Source organism: Struthio camelus, chromosome 1, assembly GCF_040807025.1.
Source record: "Struthio camelus isolate bStrCam1 chromosome 1, bStrCam1.hap1, whole genome shotgun sequence".
Classification (NCBI taxonomy): Eukaryota; Metazoa; Chordata; class Aves; order Struthioniformes; family Struthionidae; genus Struthio; species Struthio camelus.
The window spans coordinates 104,897,684-104,922,158 of NC_090942.1; the positions used below are offsets into that span (position 1 = coordinate 104,897,684).

At 38.1% G+C, this 24,475-nt stretch overlaps 1 protein-coding gene across 7 annotated transcripts in view; it reads left to right on the forward strand.

Annotated features, from left to right (window-relative positions):
* The window catches only part of EPHA6 (EPH receptor A6), a 536,080-nt gene that overhangs the window by 261,292 nt on the left and 250,313 nt on the right, over window positions 1-24,475 (forward strand). For all 7 annotated transcript variants that reach the window (XM_068909229.1, XM_068909219.1, XM_068909191.1 and 4 more), the window contains 2 exons: window positions 10,648-10,803; window positions 19,685-20,020. In XM_068909229.1, coding sequence (XP_068765330.1) covers window positions 10,648-10,803; window positions 19,685-20,020 — 492 coding nt within the window. The remainder of the gene's footprint in view (window positions 1-10,647; window positions 10,804-19,684; window positions 20,021-24,475) is intronic.

Sequence of the window (24,475 nt, forward strand, 5' to 3'; positions counted from 1 at the left end):
GGGCTGTGTTGCCCTGAAGCGTTCTCAGGGTTACATTTCTCCTGCTTTTCTGGTTAATGGTGGTCACTGGAGATGCTCGGCGCAACTTCTTTCTCTGCCTGGATATGCAATGACCTTTTCCTTTGGTTCTTTCCCTGCATGCTTTCCTGATCCCATTAGTAGCACTAGCGCATTGCTGGGAATGCCTTCCCTTCTTGCCCACTGCTCTCATGGCTCCTTGATTAACATTTCTGTCGCATGCCTTAATTACCCTCACTGATGTCTTCTGTTGACTATCTCTCAGCCTAAAACACAGTGATGTTCCTTTAAAAAACATACAGTGTGGAAAATAGCATTTATACTGTCTCCTTTAAAAATGTGTCCAGTCGGGCTACTTGTGGATTTTCTATGGCATCTATCCGTAATGCGCCAACACAACAGAAGACGAATTTGGAGCTGGAGCAGTGCATTTGAGTATGCATAGCTCCCCCCTCAAAAAAGTTCTTAGATTGCAGGGATCCCACGACGGAGCTGGCAGCACGCTGCAGCCAAAAATAGTTGATTGCTTCTCTGAACTATTCAGGGAGGTGTAAACTGTTGTTTTTATCCCTTTCCTGCCGTCACTAGTACAGCTACCACAGTCTTCCGGTCATTTCTGTCGCTTGCCATTTCCGTGAGACATCCTGACTTTTTGTTCTTCCCAGTTCAATAAATGTAAGCATAATGTGTGGGTTTTTTGTGACTAACAGCATTCTGCATATGCATTATTGGTGCTTCGCACATCGCCCAGACAGCTTCAAGGCGGTCTGCCGGGGCGGACCTTCCAGCATCGATGTTCCTGCCAGAAGCTACTCACAGAGATCACCAACAGCCACAAAAACTGCAGGCCAGATTGTGCCCGTACTAATTAACAGGAGATTGTCAGGGCCAAATACAGTACATTTAGAGTACATTTAGGTGCTTAGGTTGTCAGGGCCTTCACCTGGAAGAATAAGAGCTCAGTGGAGCCAAAGTTTACCAAGGTCATATGTTTTTAATGACAGTCCTTGTGGCAGTGCCAGTAACGCAGTGCTGCAGTAAGGTGGGAGGGCAGTCTCTGTGCCGTTAAAAGCTGCCCTCTTCCCGTGCTGACAGCTTCTTTTTTTATCTAGGCAGCCTTTTTATTGACTTAGATGCCAGAAACAAGTACGTTTCTCTCAAAGCGCTGACAGGTCTTCAGTGGGCAGGGGATAATCACTGATGTTCTCCTAGGCACAGCAAAGTGGGATGAAAGGTTTGGTTTTAGCTCAAGTTTATTTTTCGCTGCTGGAGCTTACACGTGCGTACGCAGCAGCATCCGACACAAAATGGAACTGTGCGGTCACCTCTGGGAGCCCCTTCTGGAAGGCTTATCTGAGCTGAACACATAAGCAAAATAAGTTGCAGTATTGAACCTTTCGTTAAAAAAGTTAACTGTGTCGACCTGTCAGTGCAGTTTATAAAATGTGCTTAGTGGGTTATTTTAAAAGGTTGCAGGCCCTCTGTAAAGCAGTGTAGCATGTATTTTGAATAGCATTTCTTTTATTAATAATGGCTTGACATGTAGTTTCAATGCTTGATATTCCCAGTCAGATGAGCCTCTTTTCAGCTGCTTATAATTTTGCCAAACTGTATTCATTCATGTGGAAACATCCTGCCATCTACCCAGAATAGCAGTAAGTTTCATTTACTGCATTATTTTCAGAAAAAAATAATTCAGCTAGTTCTAAGACGAGAAAAGGAGAATTCCATCAGTACTGAAAACATTTTCCATCTATTTCTTTGATTAGTACCTATGACGTCAGAATTATGTTATTAAATGTAAGTCTACATGAAGGTGTCTAGGATACTGTTTTATATTTTTAAAAATACAAAAATGAGTCCTAAGTCAAGATTTAAAAAGAACGGGTAATAATTTAAACGGCCATGAGTATTTAATATTCTTACATTTCATCTGGTGTAACTTGTGCACAGGAGGGTCTGTGCCAATTTGAAATCACACACTGAATCATACTTTTTTGAGAGCTGTTATCACCCATAGGCCAGTGATCTCCATGGATATGAAGATACAGAATAATCTGAAAAATAAGCATATGCACCAAACGTGTTATTAAGCCATAAAATAAAAAAGAACTTAATTGCACTGTTTCATTTGTAGAAACTTGGGATCACTTTTATTTTTTCTTAATGTAGCCAGTTGTTGCTATTACGGTAGTTTTTTTAGATTTATTTCAGGCTCTTGAGGATGGAAGGAGATAATGGAAGACTGAGTGAGAAAACATTTTTATTATTCTTTGAAGATACTGATATCAATTTTACATACAAACTTAATTATAATTAATATACTGCTTAGTATTCTGCATACCTGTTGATGTATAGTAGAAGTAAATGTGTCCTACCTTTACTCATTATAATTCTGAGAAGTTATTTATGATGAAGTTTGCATGGATTCTAAACTGATGATCTCCCGGTGTCTGGTGCCTGAAAAGACAACTGAGGTTTCTAATGACCTAATCAGTAAGGCCTAGGGATCATCTCATACCTCATCATTTCTTTGACTTTTTCTCCTCTGGCATACTTTTTATACACATACACACACTTACATGTATTGTATATAATATATAAAATATATGATGCCGTTATATGCATTATATTCTAGTATAGTATTTTACAGTAATTTATGTATAAAAGCAGGCATATGCAGGTAGTGTGTGTGTGCATGTGTGCATGCTCATAAAAAAGCATTCAAATCAAAACACACGCTTTTGTCAGAGAGAGAATGAGTGTGGCAAGCAGGCAGCCGGTGTTAAGTGAGCTGGTGGTGGAAGGCCCTTAGGCCTTGCTGTAATACATCTGGTACAAGAACTTCCCTGGAATGGAATATTTTTTCCACATAGAAAAAAAAATAGCATGACACTTGGATGATCCATGAAATTAGATGAGACTGTGGTATAAGTATGAATGTCTCCGATACTATATGCACACTAGGTGAATAATACGATTACACACACTGAAGAAATACTAACTGACAGTGTGTTTAAGTCTATGAAGGCAACATATGGAGAATTAACCAAATTAAATGTGCATTCCTTATATATATACATAGATGAAAAGCATGTAAATAAGGTGACACAGACAATGGATAGGGAACCTGTGACAGGCTAATTCTCCTTGTGATTCATGAACAAAGAAAAGAGCACCAGGAGATGTATTACTCCAAAGTGTGACTTGTTCTGACCCCCAGTCTCTCTCTTGGCTGCACGTTAAGGGGAAGTGTCCAAAAATGGTCTTCCTCCCAGACCTGTGAAAATCCTTCCGTTACACGGAAATGACGAAGAACAGGTTTTGATCAGACCACAGCAGAAGTACGGAAAGCAGCTTAAGTCACTGAGTAATTGTTGTTCTGTACGCGACAAGCAAAGCTTAATAATGTAGTTCATTTTCACACTGCAAAAGCTTTTTGAGTCACCTCAGCAGTAAACAAGGTGTTTCTCTTTGTTGCTATCAGTAGTCTTTAGTTGCCAGCTTGAAAGACTTTGAGAAGTAGCTGACAAAGCACCTTAAGAAGTACAGAGCAGTGTTCACCAGTGCTGTGTAGTGCAGATCGCGGCTCTTTGATGAATTATTTAATTGTATCTGATATGACAGGCACTGATAAAATTAATATCATTGACTGCTCTCCTTGTCTGTGTGAGTTTTTCGATAAATCACATACTGTTTAAAAGCATGGTATGCGGCCTGAATCACTGCCCAGGTTATTGTATTGCAGCTAATATGTTGTACGGAGAAAAAAGGCATTGACGTGAACTTAAACATTATTTGATATCTCCCAGTTATTTTTTTAGTCATTTCTGATTGTCATTTTAGTAAACCATATCAACAGCGTATTGAGATATGGGAATGTCACAGGAAAATAAAGAATTATGACAAAGAGAAAGAACAATTAATTTAATTTGTCTGCTTTTATTATGTAGTTAAATTTGAGAAAACAGCCTTATACCTTTCTCTCTTTCCTCTCCTGTTTTACCCCGAAATCAAAGGTATGAGTAATGCTGTCCTCTATTGTCCACCTCAAAGAATAGAAATATTAGGGAGCAAAAGATACCGACAAGAGAAAGGATTGCTTAGGGTATAAGTAGGCAGGTGCACGCACGTGCATACAGAAATATGGTCATAACAAACTTAACAGCAAATCAAGAGGAAAATCAGTTATTATTCTAAAAAAAATTGGTTGATCTGTCACTGTGTTTTCTAGCAGCATCAGTCGTCACTTCTTTACCATCTGTAGCAATTGAACTAAGCCAGATCCTTGCTTTCTTGATATTTGATGTTTTCTATTCTTGTGATTTCAACTCACCAGCTCCATAACTTAGAGTCTATCATGACTGATCTTTCTCCAAAGAGTTCTTCATCATTCCTCATGTCTCTAGCAACCTCTCCTGCATAGACTCACAATCTGTTTAAACATGACCCAAAGTGTATCATCAGCTCTCGTTTCTCACAGTCCATTTGCGACCTGAATAAAACAAGGATCATAGGGGAAAAAAGAAAAAAAACATAAGATTACATAATCAACCAGTACTCACATTTAGAGAAGATTGTCATCATAGTTTCTTTTGCTGTAATTTTGTCATTTGTCAGCTCAGCTTTGTGATCGTATTCTGCCTTTTATAGGTAGTGTGCCACTTTCATAATATCCTTTTCTCCTCTTCTTTCCTGTAATGCAAGTTTTTTACTGTAATATAAATCAATTTATATAATATTATAGTTCCCAGTTTCTGCACAGTGGTAGAATAGAACAGGCCTTACTAGATTGCTCTCTTTATAAAGTGATAGGATGTCAGAGTGGTGAGATGACTTTAAAATCTGAGTATTCATATACTGACAGAATAAAACGAATATGAAAGATGTCAGTCTCATCATAGTGCATTAGTGGGTTCAGTAAGGGATTAAAAAAAATATATGAAGTGGTAAAGCATAGCAAATCATGTGTTCCAGAAAGATTAAACCTCCTCTTCCGCAACTACTGGCAGCTGCCGATCGTTGTAAATGACAACACTGTCTTCTCTATTTTAATTTGATTCATGAGTTCTCAGCCAGCTATAAAAACCCTATTTTCCTGAGGAATGTTTTCCCACGCACAGGGCAGCCGGTGTTAGATATACCTAAAAGTTGCACCTAAGTTTCTTTTGGGTTTGGGCTCTCTTTACTTCGACTGATCTGATAGTCACTGATTCAGATGTTGTGAAAACACATGAAGCCATCTTATTTTTTCACAGTGACATGCTCCCATACCTCAGTGAAAATGCCCCTTTCTTAAGGCAAAAAGGTTTACAACTGTTAAGATGTCCATCACGTTTGCATTTACCAGATTTCGTTTTTATACAGAATAGTTCTGAGGCTTCAGAAGAACTTAATAAGCATCTTAGTCTCAAGCACTACGGACTTTTCTGCAAGAGAAATCCCAATTGCATTTCGTAGTAATTGGCCTGTGACGTTATTTACTGGAGCGGGTGATTCAAATGGTTCTTAAAAGCAACGTCCCCTCTAGTAAGGGATCACGTGATCCGTGCATTGTATCATGGCAGCCTGGGCCCGTCCCTGCCCTGCAAGGGAGCAGGGCACCAGGGGGCCGAGGCAGCCCCGGGTGTCAGACATGGCCGCGAGGCTGGGCCGGGCCAGGGCTGGGCCAGGCAGGCGCCCATGGGTTGGGTTTGGGGGTTGGTGAGGGTCCTTGGGGTCAGGCATGGCCCCGCAATGGCCAGGCTGCAGGCTGCAGTGAGGGCTGGAGCCCCAGCAGAGACCCAGCACCGGGGCCACGGCTTGAGATCAGCTCACATGGGCAGCTGTGTATAATACAAACAAAACTTAAAAGTTATGTATTAAATAAGGAAAATGATATTAATTACACAGTCTCTATAGTTTTGAAACTTTACAGTCAAATCCTGGTAAAGTTACAGTTGCACGCGTTTGTCGATGTGTTATCATTTATGAAGCAAATTAAATTATCGGTGCTTCTCTGCATAATCTCAGGTATTTCACAGGAGAAAACTTTAGTGTCTTTGAATTGTTCATTCAAATACTCTGCTAATTACTTAACCATTAAGACAATATATTATCTTCCCCCAGGCTTTACGAAAGTCAAATCTCATACAGTTCATGCAATTAGTAACTCACAAAGTCAATTCTGTTATCTAAAGTTAGGGAAAATAAGATGTCTACCAGTGATTTAGAAGTTAGAAAAAAGGCTGTGTGTTAACAAAGACAAAAACAAACCTTAGGTTTTTTTGAATAGTCATCACATAAGAAGGTTTTTCAGACAGCTAAGTTTTAGTTTACACTAATGTATGCAGAAACAGCTTGTGAAAATGAATGATGCAATAATTATTAGCTGAATCCAGAAAAGGTTTTAATGAGAAACACTTTGAAAACACTGATTTATCAACCCATACAAAGTGACACTTTTTCCATATATAAACATTTGAAACAGACTTCTAACTTGTATTTTACGTGGGAGGTGATTTTGCAGAGGACACATGTCTTTTTTTCATTTTCCAAACACAAAATCGCACCTGATTTATGATTAAAAGTTTCCAAATTTCTGATTTTGCCATCAGGCAGCTTGTGCACTAAGTAGTTCTGTGTGGCTGGAATACCCACAGGGGAACAAACAGTAGAAATAATACAAATTCAGGCAAAATATAAGATTCTGATTCATTAAGGAACTTGGCTAAGATTAAGCATATGAGTAAGCCTGTTGATTCACCCCTTTGCAGAGTCATATCCTAATCCTTATTTTTGATAGCATGTGATTTTATGTCTCTAACAATTGAATGCAACATCTAGTGCTGGTGGATGATTGGGTATGACAACCTGAAGTCCTGCATAGTGATTTACATGCAGTAATGCCATTTGCAGTCTCATACCAGAACATTTACAAACTGCAGTTTTACAAAAAATTATTGCACAGATTTGAAATTACAGTGGAATGCATATAATTGATGCTTTTATGCAATTTTCCTTTAAATTTTAATAGGAGCTCGTATGAACTGTGCTTGACAGTGATCTTGTGTAGCCTTAAGCTCCGTGAAGACACCTAAGGCCAATCTCGTGAAGATATGCCAAATGGAGAGATTCTTCTTGTTCTTTTCTTCATAATAGATATTGTTCTGTTGTGGACCATGAGCAGGATAAAGCTGTACTCAGCTTGTGCCACTGTAGTCATAGGCTCAGTCCCATCATGTTGTTGACATAATGATATCAAAAAGCCAGAAGGGGAGGGGTAGGCACCTTTGGCTAATTATTTTCAGTGATGGTTTTGCTGGAGAAGGTCTTGAGCCTGTTCTTCTAGCTGTGCTGGTACCTGTCAAGGTCTAAATGAGCATGACAGAGAACATACTCTGTCAAGGTCTAATTCATCACAAGATGGAAGAAATCACAGCCCTGAAAACATGGTGTTATGTGTTTTTCATGTTCAAGAGGAAGTTTTTAGGGATTTAGGTTGGAGTATAACAGTCAATATTGAGCGTGCATACTTAACTTCTAATCCAATATAAGTATGTGACAAATTTTCACGTGCCTTTACACCTTTATTGTTTTCTCTGAAATAATCTTGTTCACATATTTCTTTGTTGTCTTTCTTGGAATATGTTAAACAAGCACCCTTCAAATCTCCAAGACTGCTTACACATCTTCTAAATCATAGCACTTGGAGTATTTGCTTAATGAGCTTTAAAAAACCTGAGTAGTAAATCTAATGTTCGCAAATTTTCTGTGGAAAATGTTAAACCTTAGCAAGTGTTTCTGTTAAAGTTGAAATTCTGTCATTAAAGTATAGTATTTGTTAGTAGCATCTAAACTTAGGTACAGCAGCTGAAATGCTGTTTTAGATTTATGTTGGGTATTTGTTGATTTTTATAGACTAACAGTTTATTTTCTTTCACCTTGAATGTTGGCAATCAGCATTCTACAGAGCTGAGTGGTTCAAAACGTGGGATCATTTGGGGTTACTCAGCTTGTGTTGTCTTATTTTGTCTATTAAGGAGTAGTTTTTATTTTAAAGTACACAGTAACCATGATTGTCTCATTTTACATTTGGCCATGGGGGTTGCCAATAGTTTTGTAAAATTAACAGCTTCCCTGCTATCTTCTTCTGCCTTAGCATATGGGGTACATACCTGCCTTATTGAATAAAGGTATTTGATTTGGCTTCAAATGAACTAAAATGATCCCTTATTCACTTTTCTTTTTTTTTTTTTACCTTTTTCATTGGAGCACATAGGTGCTTTCTTTTAAAAGACATACCACATCAAAACCAAAACCTAAGTGCTTAAAATAAATTCAAAAATATTATTTCAACCTAAAATATTAACTTTTAGAATTGGAAATAAATCTTCGTTTCAGCTTCTCCTTCATTATTGTTTTAAAATAATGAACTGCTTGAAATGTGAGCAAAATATTTCTCTAGAAAGTGAGTGCTCTGTTTCTTTTGATCCCAAGTAGTTTGTCATTTGGGTGGCAGAAGAGAAGAAAGAGTGATCTGAGAACTAACAGACAGGAATTTTGGGAGCAATGAGGATTTTAAAAAGCATTTATTTTGCTTTGACTAAAAATGTGAATTGGAATTGCCAGTTCTTTAATCACAAACGTCTTTCTATAGCACCGTATGTATGAAAGACAGCAATTAAAAAGCAAGTATTTAATATTCATCCTTAGATTAGCCATGGCAGGATTCGGGCATGAGAAAGGAAGAGAGGAGCAGGCATGTGTAAAGCTCTTCCCCTGTTTCCCCTTGCCTCCTCTCTTCCTTCCTTCCTTCCAGCAGAGCTCAGAGGAGTCAGTGCCTATGGTCTGTATCTCCAGCACTGCCCTCTTCCTTGAACCAAACCTTCTGTCATTCCAATCAGTGGAAAATTACCACTGACTATAATCACAGTTGTATCCCACCGGTAGTTCCTTTAATGGAAAACCCCTGCTGTTCCCACCTCTCTCATCTCTAACACCAGAAATACTTACATTTTTACTTCAGTGACAGCAGGGCAGGATTCCTCCCTACTATCTGTTCAGCAAGTCAGAAAAGCACACTGGGAGAACTGCTGCAAATGTGGGGTCAAAGTTAAGCTCTTAAAATTACATTTGAAAAATTGGCTCCTGAATTCCAATAGGTAATTAACTGCTATCTCTACCAGTCCCATCTTCTCACTCTACCCTCAGCTACTAATGAAACTGCCTTTGTATCAAGTCCTTTGGAATCAGAAGCAGAATTGATCTGTAGATATGTTATCTATAAGTTAATACATTTTAATAAGTAAGTCACTTAATACGAGCTGACAGTGAGTCTGTAAAATGCATACTCTTTGGTAGCCTTATTTATAGAAGATCTCATTTTAATAGTGTTATTTTGTCCTGTGGTAAGAGAAGGAAATACGGCTTAGTTCCTGTAACAATATAAATAAGATAGCTTGAATATGTCAAAATCAGAAACGGTACAAGGATCTTGAAAATGATATTTATAGCAATGGCTCCCGTCATACTGCTGGAGGAGTCAGAAGGAATATGAGTCTGTACAGCCTATACATGTTTTAGCTGCTCTGTCGTTTGTTTCAGTTCTGTTTTCTGATTGAGAAGTCATAAGATAGTAACTGCAAAGAATGAGAGAAAGTAAAGGTATACATATTGGCATGTGTAAATGTGGTAGCTGGCAGGAGAAAGGAAGAAATTTGTGTCTAAACATGTGTGATGAAGTGTGAAGACGGTTTTAAAATGATATTTCATAACGCAAACCTGACAGATTTATGGTAAGATTTTTTTTTAAGGAAGTGTTTCTGCCTTGTAGGCTAGCAGAAAGGCAGTAAAGGTTGCGCTCTGGTCCAGAACCACAGGAACTCCTGCTCCAAGTAACCGGGGTACGGGGGGCTCTGACCATTTCAACGTCCTCCATCCCCTGGGCAGCTACTACCCAGGCTGTTCCCTGGCACAAATAAGAGTAGCCTCAGGCTTGCGGGTATTTATGCTGGAGTATATGGACACCTCCTTCCTACAACTCCAAAGGTGGTTGGTTATACCAGCACTTCTCAGCCTCTCATGCCGCCAGGGTGCAGAGGACCCAGCTGATGTGACCTTTCCGTCAGAGGCTTCTCATGGGACCGTGGGCGGGTCAAACCCACCAAGACATACAGGGAGAACATCATCCCAGTCCTCATCAAGGTATTATGAAGGTAAACACATTAACATTGCAAGTCTCCATTGCTCAAATATGGAGGCCCTGTAAATAATTTCGACAGATAATAAATTATCTCACCCTTTTGCCTTATTGACAGATGGAACCAGCATAAAACATACATACACAATGTGTTTGTGTTTAGTGGTATTAGTGAAGTTTTCTAGATAACAGTTTCAGGAAGCAGTGAGGGCTGTCTGTAAATCAGCAAGCTTGTCTCTTACAGTGGTTTCCCACTGCAGGTACCAAGAAGGGAAAATTTTTTTGTAAGCCCATAGGCCAAAATACAAGTTATGTGGAATTATATGGTTGGAATACCACATGTATCTAGGCTGGAAAGGAAAGAGGACGCATTATAAATACATGGAACAGATTTTACTTAAAATCAGGATTTGCTGCTATTAATGACACATCGTTTTCTTGTTTTGCAGCTTGCAGGCCTGGATTTTATAAGGCATTTGCAGGGAATGTGAAGTGTTCGAAGTGCCCTCCCCACAGCCTGACCCACGTAGAAGCAACGTCTGTCTGCCAGTGTGAGAAAGGGTACTTCCGAGCCGAGAAAGACCCACCAACTATGGCATGTACCCGTAAGTCCAATCAGTATATTGTCTGCAGTTGCTTTCTTCTGTGCCTTGTTTATTCACTTGTGTATTAAAAAAGTTACATGAGTTTGTGCATTTTATGAGGGATCCTGTTAAAAACCAAAAGAGATTTTTTTCAACTCAAAATTCAGACAACACGTTTATATTTAGTTCTGCTACCCCTGAAAATACCAAAGTGTTTCTTTCCTTAATGACTTTTTACATTGTATTTCTGAGCAGTAATACAGCATATGCAATCGTTGTCACGTAGATAAATTTTTAATTATGAGTATATATTTTAAATACGTAAGAATATGTTTGTACAAAAAACTTGAAAACACTGAGGAGGCATACAAAGAAAAAAAATGATATGATATACACTCCTATGTCCCTAGATTTAAATGAAAATTGTAACTGTAGGACAAATACCATACAACACACTGGAATAAAAGCGTAGTTCTCTAAGACAGACAACAGAATCATAAAAAGAAAGAAATGGAAAGATATATCCAATTAGAAAGAAGATATATTTAAACCCTCTAGCATATCCTCTTCTTTCAAAAGAGAGTTACTCCCTCTCATACAGCTGTGATAATAAAAATTATTTAGATTTTTCGTAATTTTGAAAAGATAATGGTTTGCTATATTTGACTAATCTAAACTGGCTTTAAGACAAAACCGATGCCAGCAAGCTAGGAGAACAAATTCTGACTGAGAAGAGAGATTTTTATTACTTGATCGATTTGCTCATGTCTAGAAATATTGTAAAAACATAAATTTTGTTTTCAGTTAATAAAATATTTCTCCTAGTTTTTTCATATGTGGTTCATTGGTCACTGGGATTCACTTTTTGATCATAAAGCAACCTATTTGTGTAATCTAAAACCTGGAAACTAAGGATCCTTGGATGAAATGCTGTATTTAGATATACAGTATTATTATATGAAAAGGACAATTAAAACCCATTTGCAAAATTTTATAAGATACCTGGTTTCTTGAGTAGCATTGTGTTAGCTCTTGTAGTGGAGGATTTGATTCAAATTAATTTTGTGCCACAGTCCTCTTGTTAAGGTAATTCTAAAATAATCAACAGGTGAAATGCATGAAACATTTTAACATGCTGAATGTACGAAAAGCTTAAGAGCTAAAACCACTAAAGCAAGGTACAGTTGCAATGACCAGCAATGCACAGTCAAAATTTTGATGTGTCTACTCTGGATAAGGCAGCATCACGTAGAAATAACCGAGCTGACTCTAGCAAAAGATAAAACCGCATTAGTAGAACTGAACTGCTTCCTGTGTTCATGCCGGTCTCTCTCTGTGGCGCTGTAGTGGGCAGGTCATTTGGAGCCGATGGATGTAGTTATAGGCTTTCTGTAATCTTGAGGTAATTATCTAGACATTTCCTGTGCACTGAATGGGAGTGAGGCATTCCCAGGTGCAAGGAGCTTTAGCAGAAAGTTAGTTGTTTACTCTAGCCGTAGGGCTTTCAAAGGGGAAGGTTAAGTCCTAACCTCCAGCTACATACGGCGTGTAGGGTTCAGAAAGGTACTCCAACCCATCTGACACTTTTTGCTGTCAGCTCTCTCTGGAGCAGGGCACGTAAGCCTATCTTTTCACACAAAATAGGAGAAACAATGTTTTTCTAGGCTTTCTGAAGTAAAATGGTCATTACAAATAATTCCACTCAAATGAGCGCCCTAAGCATGAGGCGTTAACACTTACACACAGCACTAACACACTTCCCAGGCGCTCTTGACAGTTTCTTGCTTAGGACGGTTTCATCGATGCATTATATCGATGTGGTTCCATATTTTTTACCATTCATTGCTTTTCATCTCCAAAAGACAGTTATTTTCTGAAAAATGACTCATAGATGGCATGGTGATTCCATAATTATCTTTCAGCGCTCAACTTGAAGCCCAGCTACCCATCCGTATTGATAAGGTAGGGAGGAGCATGCGAGTCCTGTGGCACCAAGGAGCATGTACTTACAACACCCCTGTGCTGCTTCCTCTTTCCCAGCAAAAGAGGGATATGAGCTCTCAAAAGAGAGAGGGAGAAGGGGAGACTTGCTAAGGTTCCTTCCCGCTAAGGGTGGCAGCCAAAGCAACAAAGTGAAAGGCGATGGGCAAGAAATCAGCCACAACAGGGGTACTAGAGCCCTATCTTTCCCGAGGAGGCAGTGATCCACGTTCCAGTTTCTGCCTTGCTCTTGGTGCAATGCTATCAATCACGCGTTGCCTCTCATTCAGCCTAGATAGCAAAGTATCAGTGCTTCATTGACTTTAGTGACAGATGCATTCATCTTATACCTACAATGATGATTATTTCGCTAATTGTCAGCTCTGCAAACGATGCTGAGACTGACAGGCAGACTGTGTTCTTATCTTCTTGCACATCATCAGTAATGAAGAGTCTGCAGGCCAAATTATCCCCTAAGTGGTATATTTAGCCCCAATGCTTTGAAATTATGCTTTCAGTTATTAAAATTATGTTTCTGTCATAAATACAACCTCTCTGCCTGTGATGGGTCTGTGCAGATGTGGCTAATTTAAATTTAATAAACAGTGGGACTGGTGGTGTATGAGACAGAGTAGAATTTAGCTTGTTCCCTCCAAACTGTCGTGCTTTATTGTAATAAGAGCAGTTCAAAAGTCAGAACAAAAATGAGCAGATTTGACTAATAAAGAGACAAAGCTGTGCAGTTGAAAGAGGCCTTATCTACATAACCACTTTGGGGGCAGTTCTGCATCTTTGATGACTGTTTGCAAATTCATATCCTGGAGTGTGAGATGTGAAATAAGAGATTAGAACATTTTCATGTGACTTCTTAAATGGGAGTTGTTTCTGAATCAAACAAAGAATGAATAGTGGATTCCCTCTACAAACCCCTTCATATGCTACCATTTTGAGCCAGCTGTTTTCATATCCATTTTGTTTGCTTCCCCAAGTCCTGCAAAGCACTGTGCCGAAGATAGGTGGATATGTTATTTTTCTTCTCTTTTCATTCTTATACGTGAATAGAAAATATTCTCCACTCCAGAATTTTTCCCCGTTACTGGAAAATGTGCATGGGGCAACATTAGGGAAAATATGGACCTTGATTTAGGAGACTGTGGATTTAAAAGTTTAGCTTCGACCATCCATTTTTTTCAAGCCGAGCTCCAAATTCTAAGTTCATTAATTCTGTGAAAGTGCATACTATATGCTTTTCAAAAGTTGTTCAGTTCCCATTTTTACTTCATGTGACTATATAAGAGAAAAGTGGGCACTTTGTAGAAGAACATAATAAAATGCTGAGTTTAATAAGAGGAAAGAAAATTACATTAGGGTCTGTTGTTAATCTCCTTCTCCTAGTCTTCTTCCATTTGACTGGCACTTGTTATCAATCTCTTGCTGCTACTCTTTTGGCTTATTGTATTTCTTTGCCATACGCAAGTGCTCTATCCGTGAGCTCTCTGAACGCACAGTGAGCAACAAATAGCAGCATATCTAATCCCCTGTCTGATTATTCTGTACATAAACTCTTAACATTTCCCACTATAATGTAATTGGATAAACTGAGCCATCTTTTCAAGGTCAAAGGCAGGCAGGCTTATATTGTGTGTCTGAGTCTGAACGCATCTCTTTTCATGTTATGCTTAAATAATTTTGAACCCAACAAACTTAATGTTCAAGAACCTCTGCCACGAACTTTTTAAGAACTACACAGGGAGCCACCACTGTCTTTCAGCAGTACAATCAAGCAACATTCTCGAAGCCTTTAACGCTGCTGCACCTATTGTTGTTTATATTTGTATTTACTTGCATTTTATCATTATGCTCAGACTTGGAGTATTGTTTCACAGTCTCTGGCTCCCATCATGAGAAAATTCTTCATGCGTGCCTAGTAGAAAAAAGAATAAGTGATTCCAAAAAGGAAAAAATATAATACGGCATTCCACATCAAATGACATATTACTTATCTGCACTACATATGTAGGTACCAGTAGTATGTATCTACCATACGTATGTATGTATACAAAAAAGCCATTAGGAACTCAAGGGACGTACCTAGATGCTGATTCTGGGTGTTCTCAGACATGATGGTTAACTTCTGACCTTCCATTCTGAATTTAGTAGGCAAATGTCACACACTTTTAAGGTCCAATGGTTTGTAGCCGGTGAATCTCTCTTAAAAAGCAACGAAATGATTTCCAGGCAGTCATCACACAGCAGTATTTTAAATGAGGCATTTTCCTCACTAGACTTTGGCAGTGTTTGTTTTGCTCCTCCCCTCTTCCACAAAGGGTAAAATGTACTTCACCTTCCTGGAGGGAGAGGACACACAAAGCAAGATGGCATGCGAAACACCACGTGAGGCATCAACTCAGCTCTGTTGCTCTTGGCATGAGCAATGCTTCTCCATAAGACATCTACTCCACAGAAAGTGCAGAAATGCTTGTTTAATTATAATCCTTAAATGAAGCAAAAGACATTGTTCACGCTCGGACTGTGTTTTCTCTGAGAAGTGGAAGAGCTGTGTTTTTTTAGTGCTCATCCATCTGAACTGTGTTGTATTCTATTGCATGAAGTCCAAAGTTATGAATTTTGCTGTGAGGAAAGGATCCATCATTTTCACCAATATACTTATTTTCCTTAAAAATCAACAGAAGGAAATCCCTGAGAGCTGTGCACACAGATGTCTGCAGAAGGGTTATCGCTGCCAAGTTTTCTCCATGTGTCAAATAATCTTTGTGTAATTCATAAATGATAACAAAGCAATCAGGCCACATTCATAAAAGCCCAGTGACACATAATTTAGCTGAATGTGAGGATTAGAATTAATTGTCTCTCTTTGTTCCAAGTTCTAAATCTTAGTAAATGATTCACTGCATGTCATTACAGCTTAATATTTGCATGAAATCACAGTTTAACTGGCATAATTTAAGAGCAATTAGAAAGCTATTTAATCGTCATGCAAATTGGCATGAGGGGCCTTGAGTATGAAGGGTGTCTCAGATTTTTTTTCGGTATTTGCACGCGGACAGTTATATTCTTTCAGACACCCCTAACATAATTGATAACGTTCTCCCTGCTCATAGAAATCTGAATGTACAATAATTCATGTTTCCTCTTATAACTGCGAATGAAGTCCCAAATCATAAATACAACATCCTTCACTCCCTAGTATAAGCCAATTAAAAAAATAGATTATTTTGTCTACCATATTGATTCTTCTATTGATGCCATCTATATAGAACTACAAAAATCTGGTATTAAATTAAAATAGACAAAGCCAGGGAAAGAAAAAGCTCTTTATTACTTGTATTCACAGTAATTCCTGTCCTTTGGCCTGCTAAAGGTGATGAAGTAACATACAGAAATTGAGCTATGATGACCTATTGTCATAATATCTATAGCTTACGTAGGATTAAATTTAAGCCAGTTTTAAAACACTGGCTTCAATGCTATGAGCAATTACACACATGCTTAGTTTTAAGTGCATGAGTATTACCAATTATTTCAAGGGAATTACTGATCTGCTTAAAGTTAGGCACATAGGTAAGCATGATTAAGGCTCATCCTCAATATTCCTAAAACTCCTCATTGTTTTTTACAGTGGGAATTTGTTAAGACTAGTCATTATTTAATTCTCACAGCATGTTTTTCGGAGAAACATAATTATTCCTCTCATCTGCACATAAATATTAAGAACTGAAGCTTAAAGAACCTATGTTAGTATTAGCTTATTCCCATCTAAGGATGCCAAGGGAATGTTTTTTCAAGGTAACTGAAACTCCAGATTCCTAATAATTTTGTGGGGAGTTAAGAAATTTTTAATTCTGCTTTGACTGCACATCAAAAAACTGAGACACTCTACAGTACTAGGTGCTCTTGGACCACATCAGCATCCTCAAGGCTGTATCATGTGTCTGTGTTCCATGGGAAAACTATGTATTATATAATTAGCCTTTGTTAACAAATTGCATTTATGAATACTTCCATATTAAAATATTTCAAATGCATCATTATCACAAGGTCACAGTCAAAGGCCAGGAAAGAAATATTCAAAGTATTCTCTCTGTCTATAAAAACTGCAAAATACAAAAATAAATCTCTTCTGCCAGGATCCAGAAATGCTGATCTTTAATACAGATGAGCCACAGTACTTTTCAGCCAAATGATTCCTTGACACTTTGAATAGTGGATGGTCTTTGTTTTCGGGGGCTCTTTGGCTGCTAACCATGAACTCTGTACAGATAAATATACTAATACATTCAAAATATTTTAAAACTTCTTGTTCACTAAAAATGCAAAGACACACCTCCAAGTATTTTAATCAGCAAGCGCTCAAAATCTAGTAGCTTACTCATCAATAGCTTACCTTAAGGCAAAAAAGTCATTCTAATAAAACCATGGTCTCAATTGGTTAAAGTTGAAAGTAAATACCAGAAAGAAAAAGCAACTTCAATGTTCAACTACAACTCACACAAAACCTTAAAATTTATTAGTTCACATTACCCCCCCCACCACCTCCATAGAGGCTTTCCAGCTTTTATGCCCACATTTATGCCATGTAAGTAAACACGTAAGATCCTTCTAAAATTATGGCTTCTGGTGAATAATGACTTTTTTCTGTGATTGTTGTTGCCCCTTTCCTTCATTACAGCTAATATTAATTCTTGCTGCTGTATAAAGGGATGGCTATATAAATCTTTAGCATTATATACTTTAGCAGTTAAATAAATGATACGGTAATGTTTCCCGGTAAGGTATATTCTGTTTCAGTATTTAGGATCATCTTTAAGAAACAAAAACTTGAATAAACAGAATTATTTCAGTTGCAGGAGCACATTTCAAAACTATTCACAGGCTTGCTTTTCTAAATTACTTTTTTTGTACTGTCAAATAGCTTAAAGTTTAAAAATCTAGTCAGAGCACCAGAGCTGTGGTACGTGCATTTCCTAAGGGAAAAAAATAATGGAATTGATTGAATAGTGAAAAGTAGTTATAACACTTCCTTTTTTGCTGAGATATGAGATCCCGATGTATGTGTCAAGCGTTAGAAGGAGCTCTGATATAGTAATCATGCCGTTTTCCTTCCTAAGGTGAAGTTCTGATTAATCTGACGTTCCTTTGGGCACAAGGTCTTGGCCTCATGCTACAAATTGTTGAACTGGAACTTGCAAAGGTGCTGATCGGTTGTCTTTTTTTTTTATGTTTGATTCTTCTCTGATTACAGTTTTTATTAAGGAGAGTATGATATTTGATTTATCTGACTCTCTCAGAATGGACTTGGTGTGCCAATCAATCTATTAGATGAAATATATCCTATTAAGAATTACCTGAGGCCATTTGCAAATGTTTCGTATAGTCTTTCAATCTGCTTTAGAGTCCCTAAGGCAATAAAATGTTCACTCAAAGTCTCACTGAAAGTTTAAACAGTATCTCAATCAGAACTTCATAGTTAAGACTCGCTGCCAGGTTGTATAAATCATGAAAACCTGTAAGGCAAGATTAAACTTTTCAAAACTCTGCTAACCATTCACTAAACAATCTAAGTGCACTGTGACTTTATGTTGAGCGCTGGGAATATGATGATCTGTCAACTCTTGAGAAAAAAAAAATAACAGATTGCTAGTTGAAGTTTACTGCAATCATCTTACGTATTTAAAACTTGCAGCATAAGGCCTTGCATCTTGTCAAATCCCCATATCTTACAGGATTTCTGTGAGTGTTTTTTGTTGTGTATACAAATGATGTTTGAAAACCTTGTGTCTGTAAGTGCTTGGCTGAATATCTTAAGTTTAAAAAGAAGAAATGGAGGTAAGATTATGCAGACTTCCTTTAACAATTTCTGCCTTTCCTTCATCCCTTAATTCTCATCTGAAAATGATTAGGTGCTAAAGTTCTTCCAGCAGGCTGTGGAAACTGATAAATAAAGCCTCGGATGATTTACGTGTGATCCTACACAGTGAGTCAGTATAATGGCTTAAAACTTGTTGGACATCTCTTGACTGATGTAGCATCCAAACGAAATGGATCCCTTGCATTTAATCCAAAAGCACGTGCAGAGCTTTGTCACCTCTTCCCTTGCAAAGAGCCTTCCTATACTCCATTTGCTGCTACTACCTTTGTATGCTTCCCCCGGTCTTTAAGAATTGTTTTTTCTTCTGCTTTGCCTCCATCCTTTTACATCTTTAGCTTGCAAGGGTGATGTCTTCACTCTTACACTGATGCTCTTGTGAGTGGCCACGCGGGAAAGAAAAACTGGTAAACTGTCTCTTGTGCCTAATGCTCTTAGCCCATTGCCAGCTCTCTGTTACTGAACAGCAGCAAAGAAATCCCGGGCGATCATAGCAGTGAAGGACAGATAAAAATATCTGGCACTGCAGAATAAATGCAAACAGTTTTATTTTTTCTATTATCTGTTATCTATTTACTGACGTAGTGAATTTAACTCTTATGAAACATTAAAGATTAGAAGTATCAGCAAAGCCTGCCTTACTAGACATTAACCGCAAAATTTATTTCCTGGTTTTAAGTTCTATTCCGGTATCCCATGAGGTGAGTAGATATTTAGAACAGTTTTTTTGTTATCACATCTAGGTTTGACTTTCCCAGATCATGTTTATGTTACCTTAAATTATTTCTGAGTTGCTTCTGGTTTGTTTAGATTTTTCAGCTCTGTATGATCGCTGCTCTTTATTCTCTCTGCATAATTTTCAAGGATTTTAATTTAGGTAATTTAGGTAAGTCTGGACTTTTCCCTTGAATTTGTTACTGAAACATGACTCTTTTAGCTTCTGTTTTGCAAATAATTGCCTTAAGATTGTTTTTTTGGTATTCTGTGGCATACAGACAACTGTGGCTTAACAGACTTTCCCTTCCTTTTCTGCAGGGCCACCTTCTGCTCCGAGGAATGTAATTTTTAATATTAATGAAACAGCTCTCATGTTGGAATGGAGCCCACCTAGTGATACTGGGGGAAGGAAAGATCTCACATACAGTGTAATCTGTAAGAAATGTGGGTCAGACACCAGCCAGTGCGAGATATGTGGTGGAGGTATCCGTTTCATCCCCCGGCACACAGGTCTGATCAACTCCTCTGTGACTGTGCTCGACTTTGTGTCACACGTGAACTACACCTTCGAAATAGAAGCCATGAATGGCGTCTCTGAGTTGAGTTTCTCGCCAAAGCAGTTCACAGCTATCACAGTTACCACCGACCAAGATGGTAAGTTCTGTTACTGTACATCTCTTCCTGTGCCCCTATGGTCCGTGCATATATGAGGCTTATCATTTATTTATTGGGAGTCTGGGTCAGCAACTAAGTGTGTAGTGCCGGTTGTTACAGGTGCTCTTGGTGAGGACTTTCAACTTCTGCTGACAGAGGGCACTAAAAGCTTTTGTCAGTGGCCCAAGACCCCCATTACACAGGGCACAAAAAAAAATCTTTGTTTAAAATTAAGTATATGCTTTAACTACCTGAGAGTGCCTGTATCAGTGGTTCATCAGGACTGGGGTCTGTGTCCAGTCCTTCTGCAAGTTTTTCCGTAGGATTTCAGTTTTGAAACATCGCACTATTTATCCATCAATTTCACAGTTCAGAGGTGAAGTGAAAGCAGACCTATTTTCTTTAGTATCCATGTTTGGTAGCCCTACATACAGCATGCTTTACTATAAGATATTTCAACATCTCTATGAGCCACTTCCTTCAGTGAGGTATCCTAATAATTTTTAATTCTTTTAGCTGTCCACTGTGCACTATTGTTTTTGAGCCCCCCCCCCCCCCCCCGCCCCGGGCCTCTCCCCCGCCATTTCAATAGCCAACTTCATGTTCAGGGCAGTGCCAAAGCAATCTATAGTAGTGCTGTCTTCTCGCTTGCGTTACTGTAGATCACAGGGTTATTTCACAATTATCCCTTGCTGACATTTGTTCCAGAAATGTTTTCACCTACTGTGCAGTGACATTGTAGGTGTAGCTGAACTGTTTGATGTAGAACAGGAACTAAACTAGCAAAACTGGAGTTTCGAGCAGCAGAGCTTTGGTAATATAAATGTACTTAGCAATAAGTGCTAATGTTGATGATCCCATTATATTCCAATTGTAGGAAGGCGCTGGGTTCTTCCAGTGATCAGCCTAGCAAAAATCTGCTTACTTGTGTATCTGGGGTAGGTAGTTTTCTTGATGAGTAAGTAATGACTTGTTTGCCTTTGGGCATACAAAAATTAACAGCTTGCTGTGATAGTGATGATGATAATGACAATACTAATAATATTCATGTAAGTGGATCAGGAAAAGCAGCAAAACTACTCACTCACTCTTCATGTGATGGCAGTAACAGAAGAGCTAATTATATGACATGCCTAATTATATATGCCTGGCACTGAGAATTGTCTTAAGCTCTTGTAGGTTATATATCACGTTGTGAACTTGTGTCTCTCTTTTCCTTTCTCATTAGAGGAAAAAAAGTGGTGTATACTTATTTTTAGGTGTTTTGATACATGGTACTAAATGCAAGTCACCAGCCATGCACAGGTGGAGGTCACCAGAGATACGGTTTATTTTTAAACTGTCTAGCAGCTGTCTGAACACAGCTTGTGGAGTGTAGTTAAGTGGTAGGCTTTTAAAAAATAATATATCTTTTGCTGTTGTCTGTTCCCTGTATAAGGATATAGATTTTCACTGCAGTTCACTCAAAAGAGGGGAAAAGACCAATGGTTTGGTAATTTGTGGCACACTGGCGGTAAACTCTAGAGTGTAGGCTGCTTGCATTCCCTATAATAATTCTTACATGACTAAGAACGCTGTTGGAAAGGCTTCGGACAGTTTAAGGCCAGATTTCCAGAATATCGGTCAGTTCACTTGGATATAAAAAGACGGCTTTGCAGGAGGAAGAACTGTAATAAATGAGATGGAGGCACCTATAAAATGTAGTTATAAAGATAAAACTGTTTTTGTAGGCTTAGAAACAGTATAGTTGTATAAAATCATAAAAATGGTTACCGTATATTTAAAAGACAGCGAAAGATAATGTCACAGGAAGTATGTCTTGGAAGAAAATAATGGAGTTTAGTTGATGGAAATTATTGAGACAACAATAAACATTTTTTGTGATCTTCTCTTAGTCATGAATAAAAAGTGGTAGTATGGAGTCAGCTAGGGAATCTGACCTGAGAAAAGGAAGCTGTAGAATTAAAGCTTCAGAACATTGCAGAGACTTTATTCATGGTTGTAAATCACATTGAAGTTTCCAGATAAAAGGGTTAGTGACCTTTTTAGTTTTATTGTTAGCCAACTATTTGCCACCCATTTATAGTTTAGCTTTTACCATATTTACCAAATTTACTACATAATTGCCTTTATGTTGCAAATATTTCTAGCTGTACCACCAAAAAGTAAACTGTTGCAATCTGTCCTTATAATCTTACTTACCCTGAAACAGGCTGCCCTTACTGCACGTTGTTGCAGGATCATGCACATGTTCATATAAGCCAAAGATGCAAGATGAGAGTATAAGTACGAAGTGACAACAAATCGATATCTTGATGTGTACAAGGATTGCATTAGCAGAAAAAAATCTTAAAATATCATTGTTTTAAAACAATTGTCCTTTTGATGGATGTCTAATATAAAATATATGTAATAAATTATAGTTTGACAAAAATTTTATCCCATGTTCATATAATCTTTTTATATGTAATCTTCTCATGCATAATGTTTTAACAATTTTTATGCTATATGCATTGCATTGAAGTGATAGACTTCTTTATAGCTACATAAATTGACTTCTTCAATTGTTATTGTTAAGAACATAGAACAATATCTTTAGCTGCTGTAAAACAAGACCATTCTGTGAGCTACAATAATTTACGGTAGCTACAATAATTTACGGTAGCTAAGGAGCTAGCATTTAATTTTCTTTTAAGCATATTGGATTTACTTCCCTCTAATTGCGCTTTCTTTTTGTAGTTTATTGGAATTAAGAGATTCTTCTTTAAGCATGCAAAATTATTAGTTTGTTCTTTAGGGGTTTTTCCTTTCCTTTCCTTTCCTTTTTTGGGGGGAAAGTATCACTGTTGGTATTGTGCTAGCTAAGTTCATGTCATGTACCATGAGCATCCATAGAAACTGAGGAATTGTATTCTACTCCAGTTAGTGAGCAGAGGACTCTGAGAATGTCAAAGACAAAATGGGTTAATAGAAGTGAAATAATTCGAAGTGATTAATCCTCATCTTCATGCAGGAATTCTATCACATTAACGTTAAAATCTTAACCACCTCCACAAGCAACCACCAGCATCAAAAAGAATAAGTACACTTCTCAGTTCTAACAATGACAGGAATCAACCTAAGGGAAAGCAATATTTATTTGGAGAAGGCCTTGCAAACTGTATACATCCTGCAAACCAGCTTATGATTTGATGACTAAAACGTTACCTGATCTGGACCAACACTGAAGAAGACTTACAAGCATTTATTTGGCTAAGTAATATAAAACCCATTTGCAGTATTCTTGACTTTTTTAGTTAGTTTCTTACAAATATTTATAAATGTGATATCCATATATTTTTCCCCCTGGGTTTCATGCAGACACATTGTCTGTCAGGCACTCGAAAGAACAGCGAACCCATTAGCCAGCAGCAGTTTGATAACGGAGGGTAAGGCTTCAGCGATACCACATCCTCACAGCAGGTATGTGAAGAATGGCCGTGAGACCGCTTACAGTCACCAAGCTGCTTGAGTCTGGAAGCTGAGAAGCAGGATTCCAGTGTACTAGGCTTGCTTACTGGACTAGAGACCACAGCTGACTGACCAGTTAACCTGTACGTTGGCCAACCAGTTGAAAGGAGTGCACATAATTCTTGTATGACCACAGCACATGCTCTGTCTTGTCCAGGACGCATGGCAAAGAAGGATAGGGTAGGGATGTGTTAAGAAGCTTGGATGTTGCAGATAGAGAGATGAGGGGAGTAAGGCATCTGCTGCTCTTGTGTGGCTTTGCTTCAAAATGTTTTGAAGTATCAAAATAATCTATACTTTAAATTCAGATAAATGGACCGATAAACAAAACAAGATTCTGTTCAGAAAAGCACTTAAGCAAAGTTTCTCCTTGTTCAAGGAAGCACACTGGGACGCATTAAGTGCTTTCCCAAATCACTGCCAAACTAATTTGTGAGCAACTGAAAGGTAAAATATGTTTTTTAAAAAGGCTCATCAAAAATGTTTAGCAATACTGTTGCTGAGAAAAGTGCCTAGGCACCTTTTCTTTGTCATATAAGAAGGTTTTATGCGGCAGTAAATATGCTAGGTAAGAAGTAATTGTACTCAATTGACTTTAAATCATTGTCTAAAGAGGCAGAAAATAATGTGCTGAATTGTAATTTTTGTTTCTCTTACGACTAATGGAAGAAGGAGACTCCTCCCTATATAACCTTCTTACCATGCCTTAGAGTCTACAATGCCTAAAGAAAAATCAAAAGTACTTGAGGTTTTTCATGCATAATTTAAGTGGTAAATAATGAATAATTAAGCAAAACAGAACTTAAAACAATAGTCCTATTTCCAAATGGTAATTCACACATGCATTCACTCAGTGGGCATTCATAGCTTGCATTACCTGAGATCAGAGGGGATTTTTTAGCTTGGCACTGTGCGGAGGGGCACTATAGCCGTGAGAGATGGACT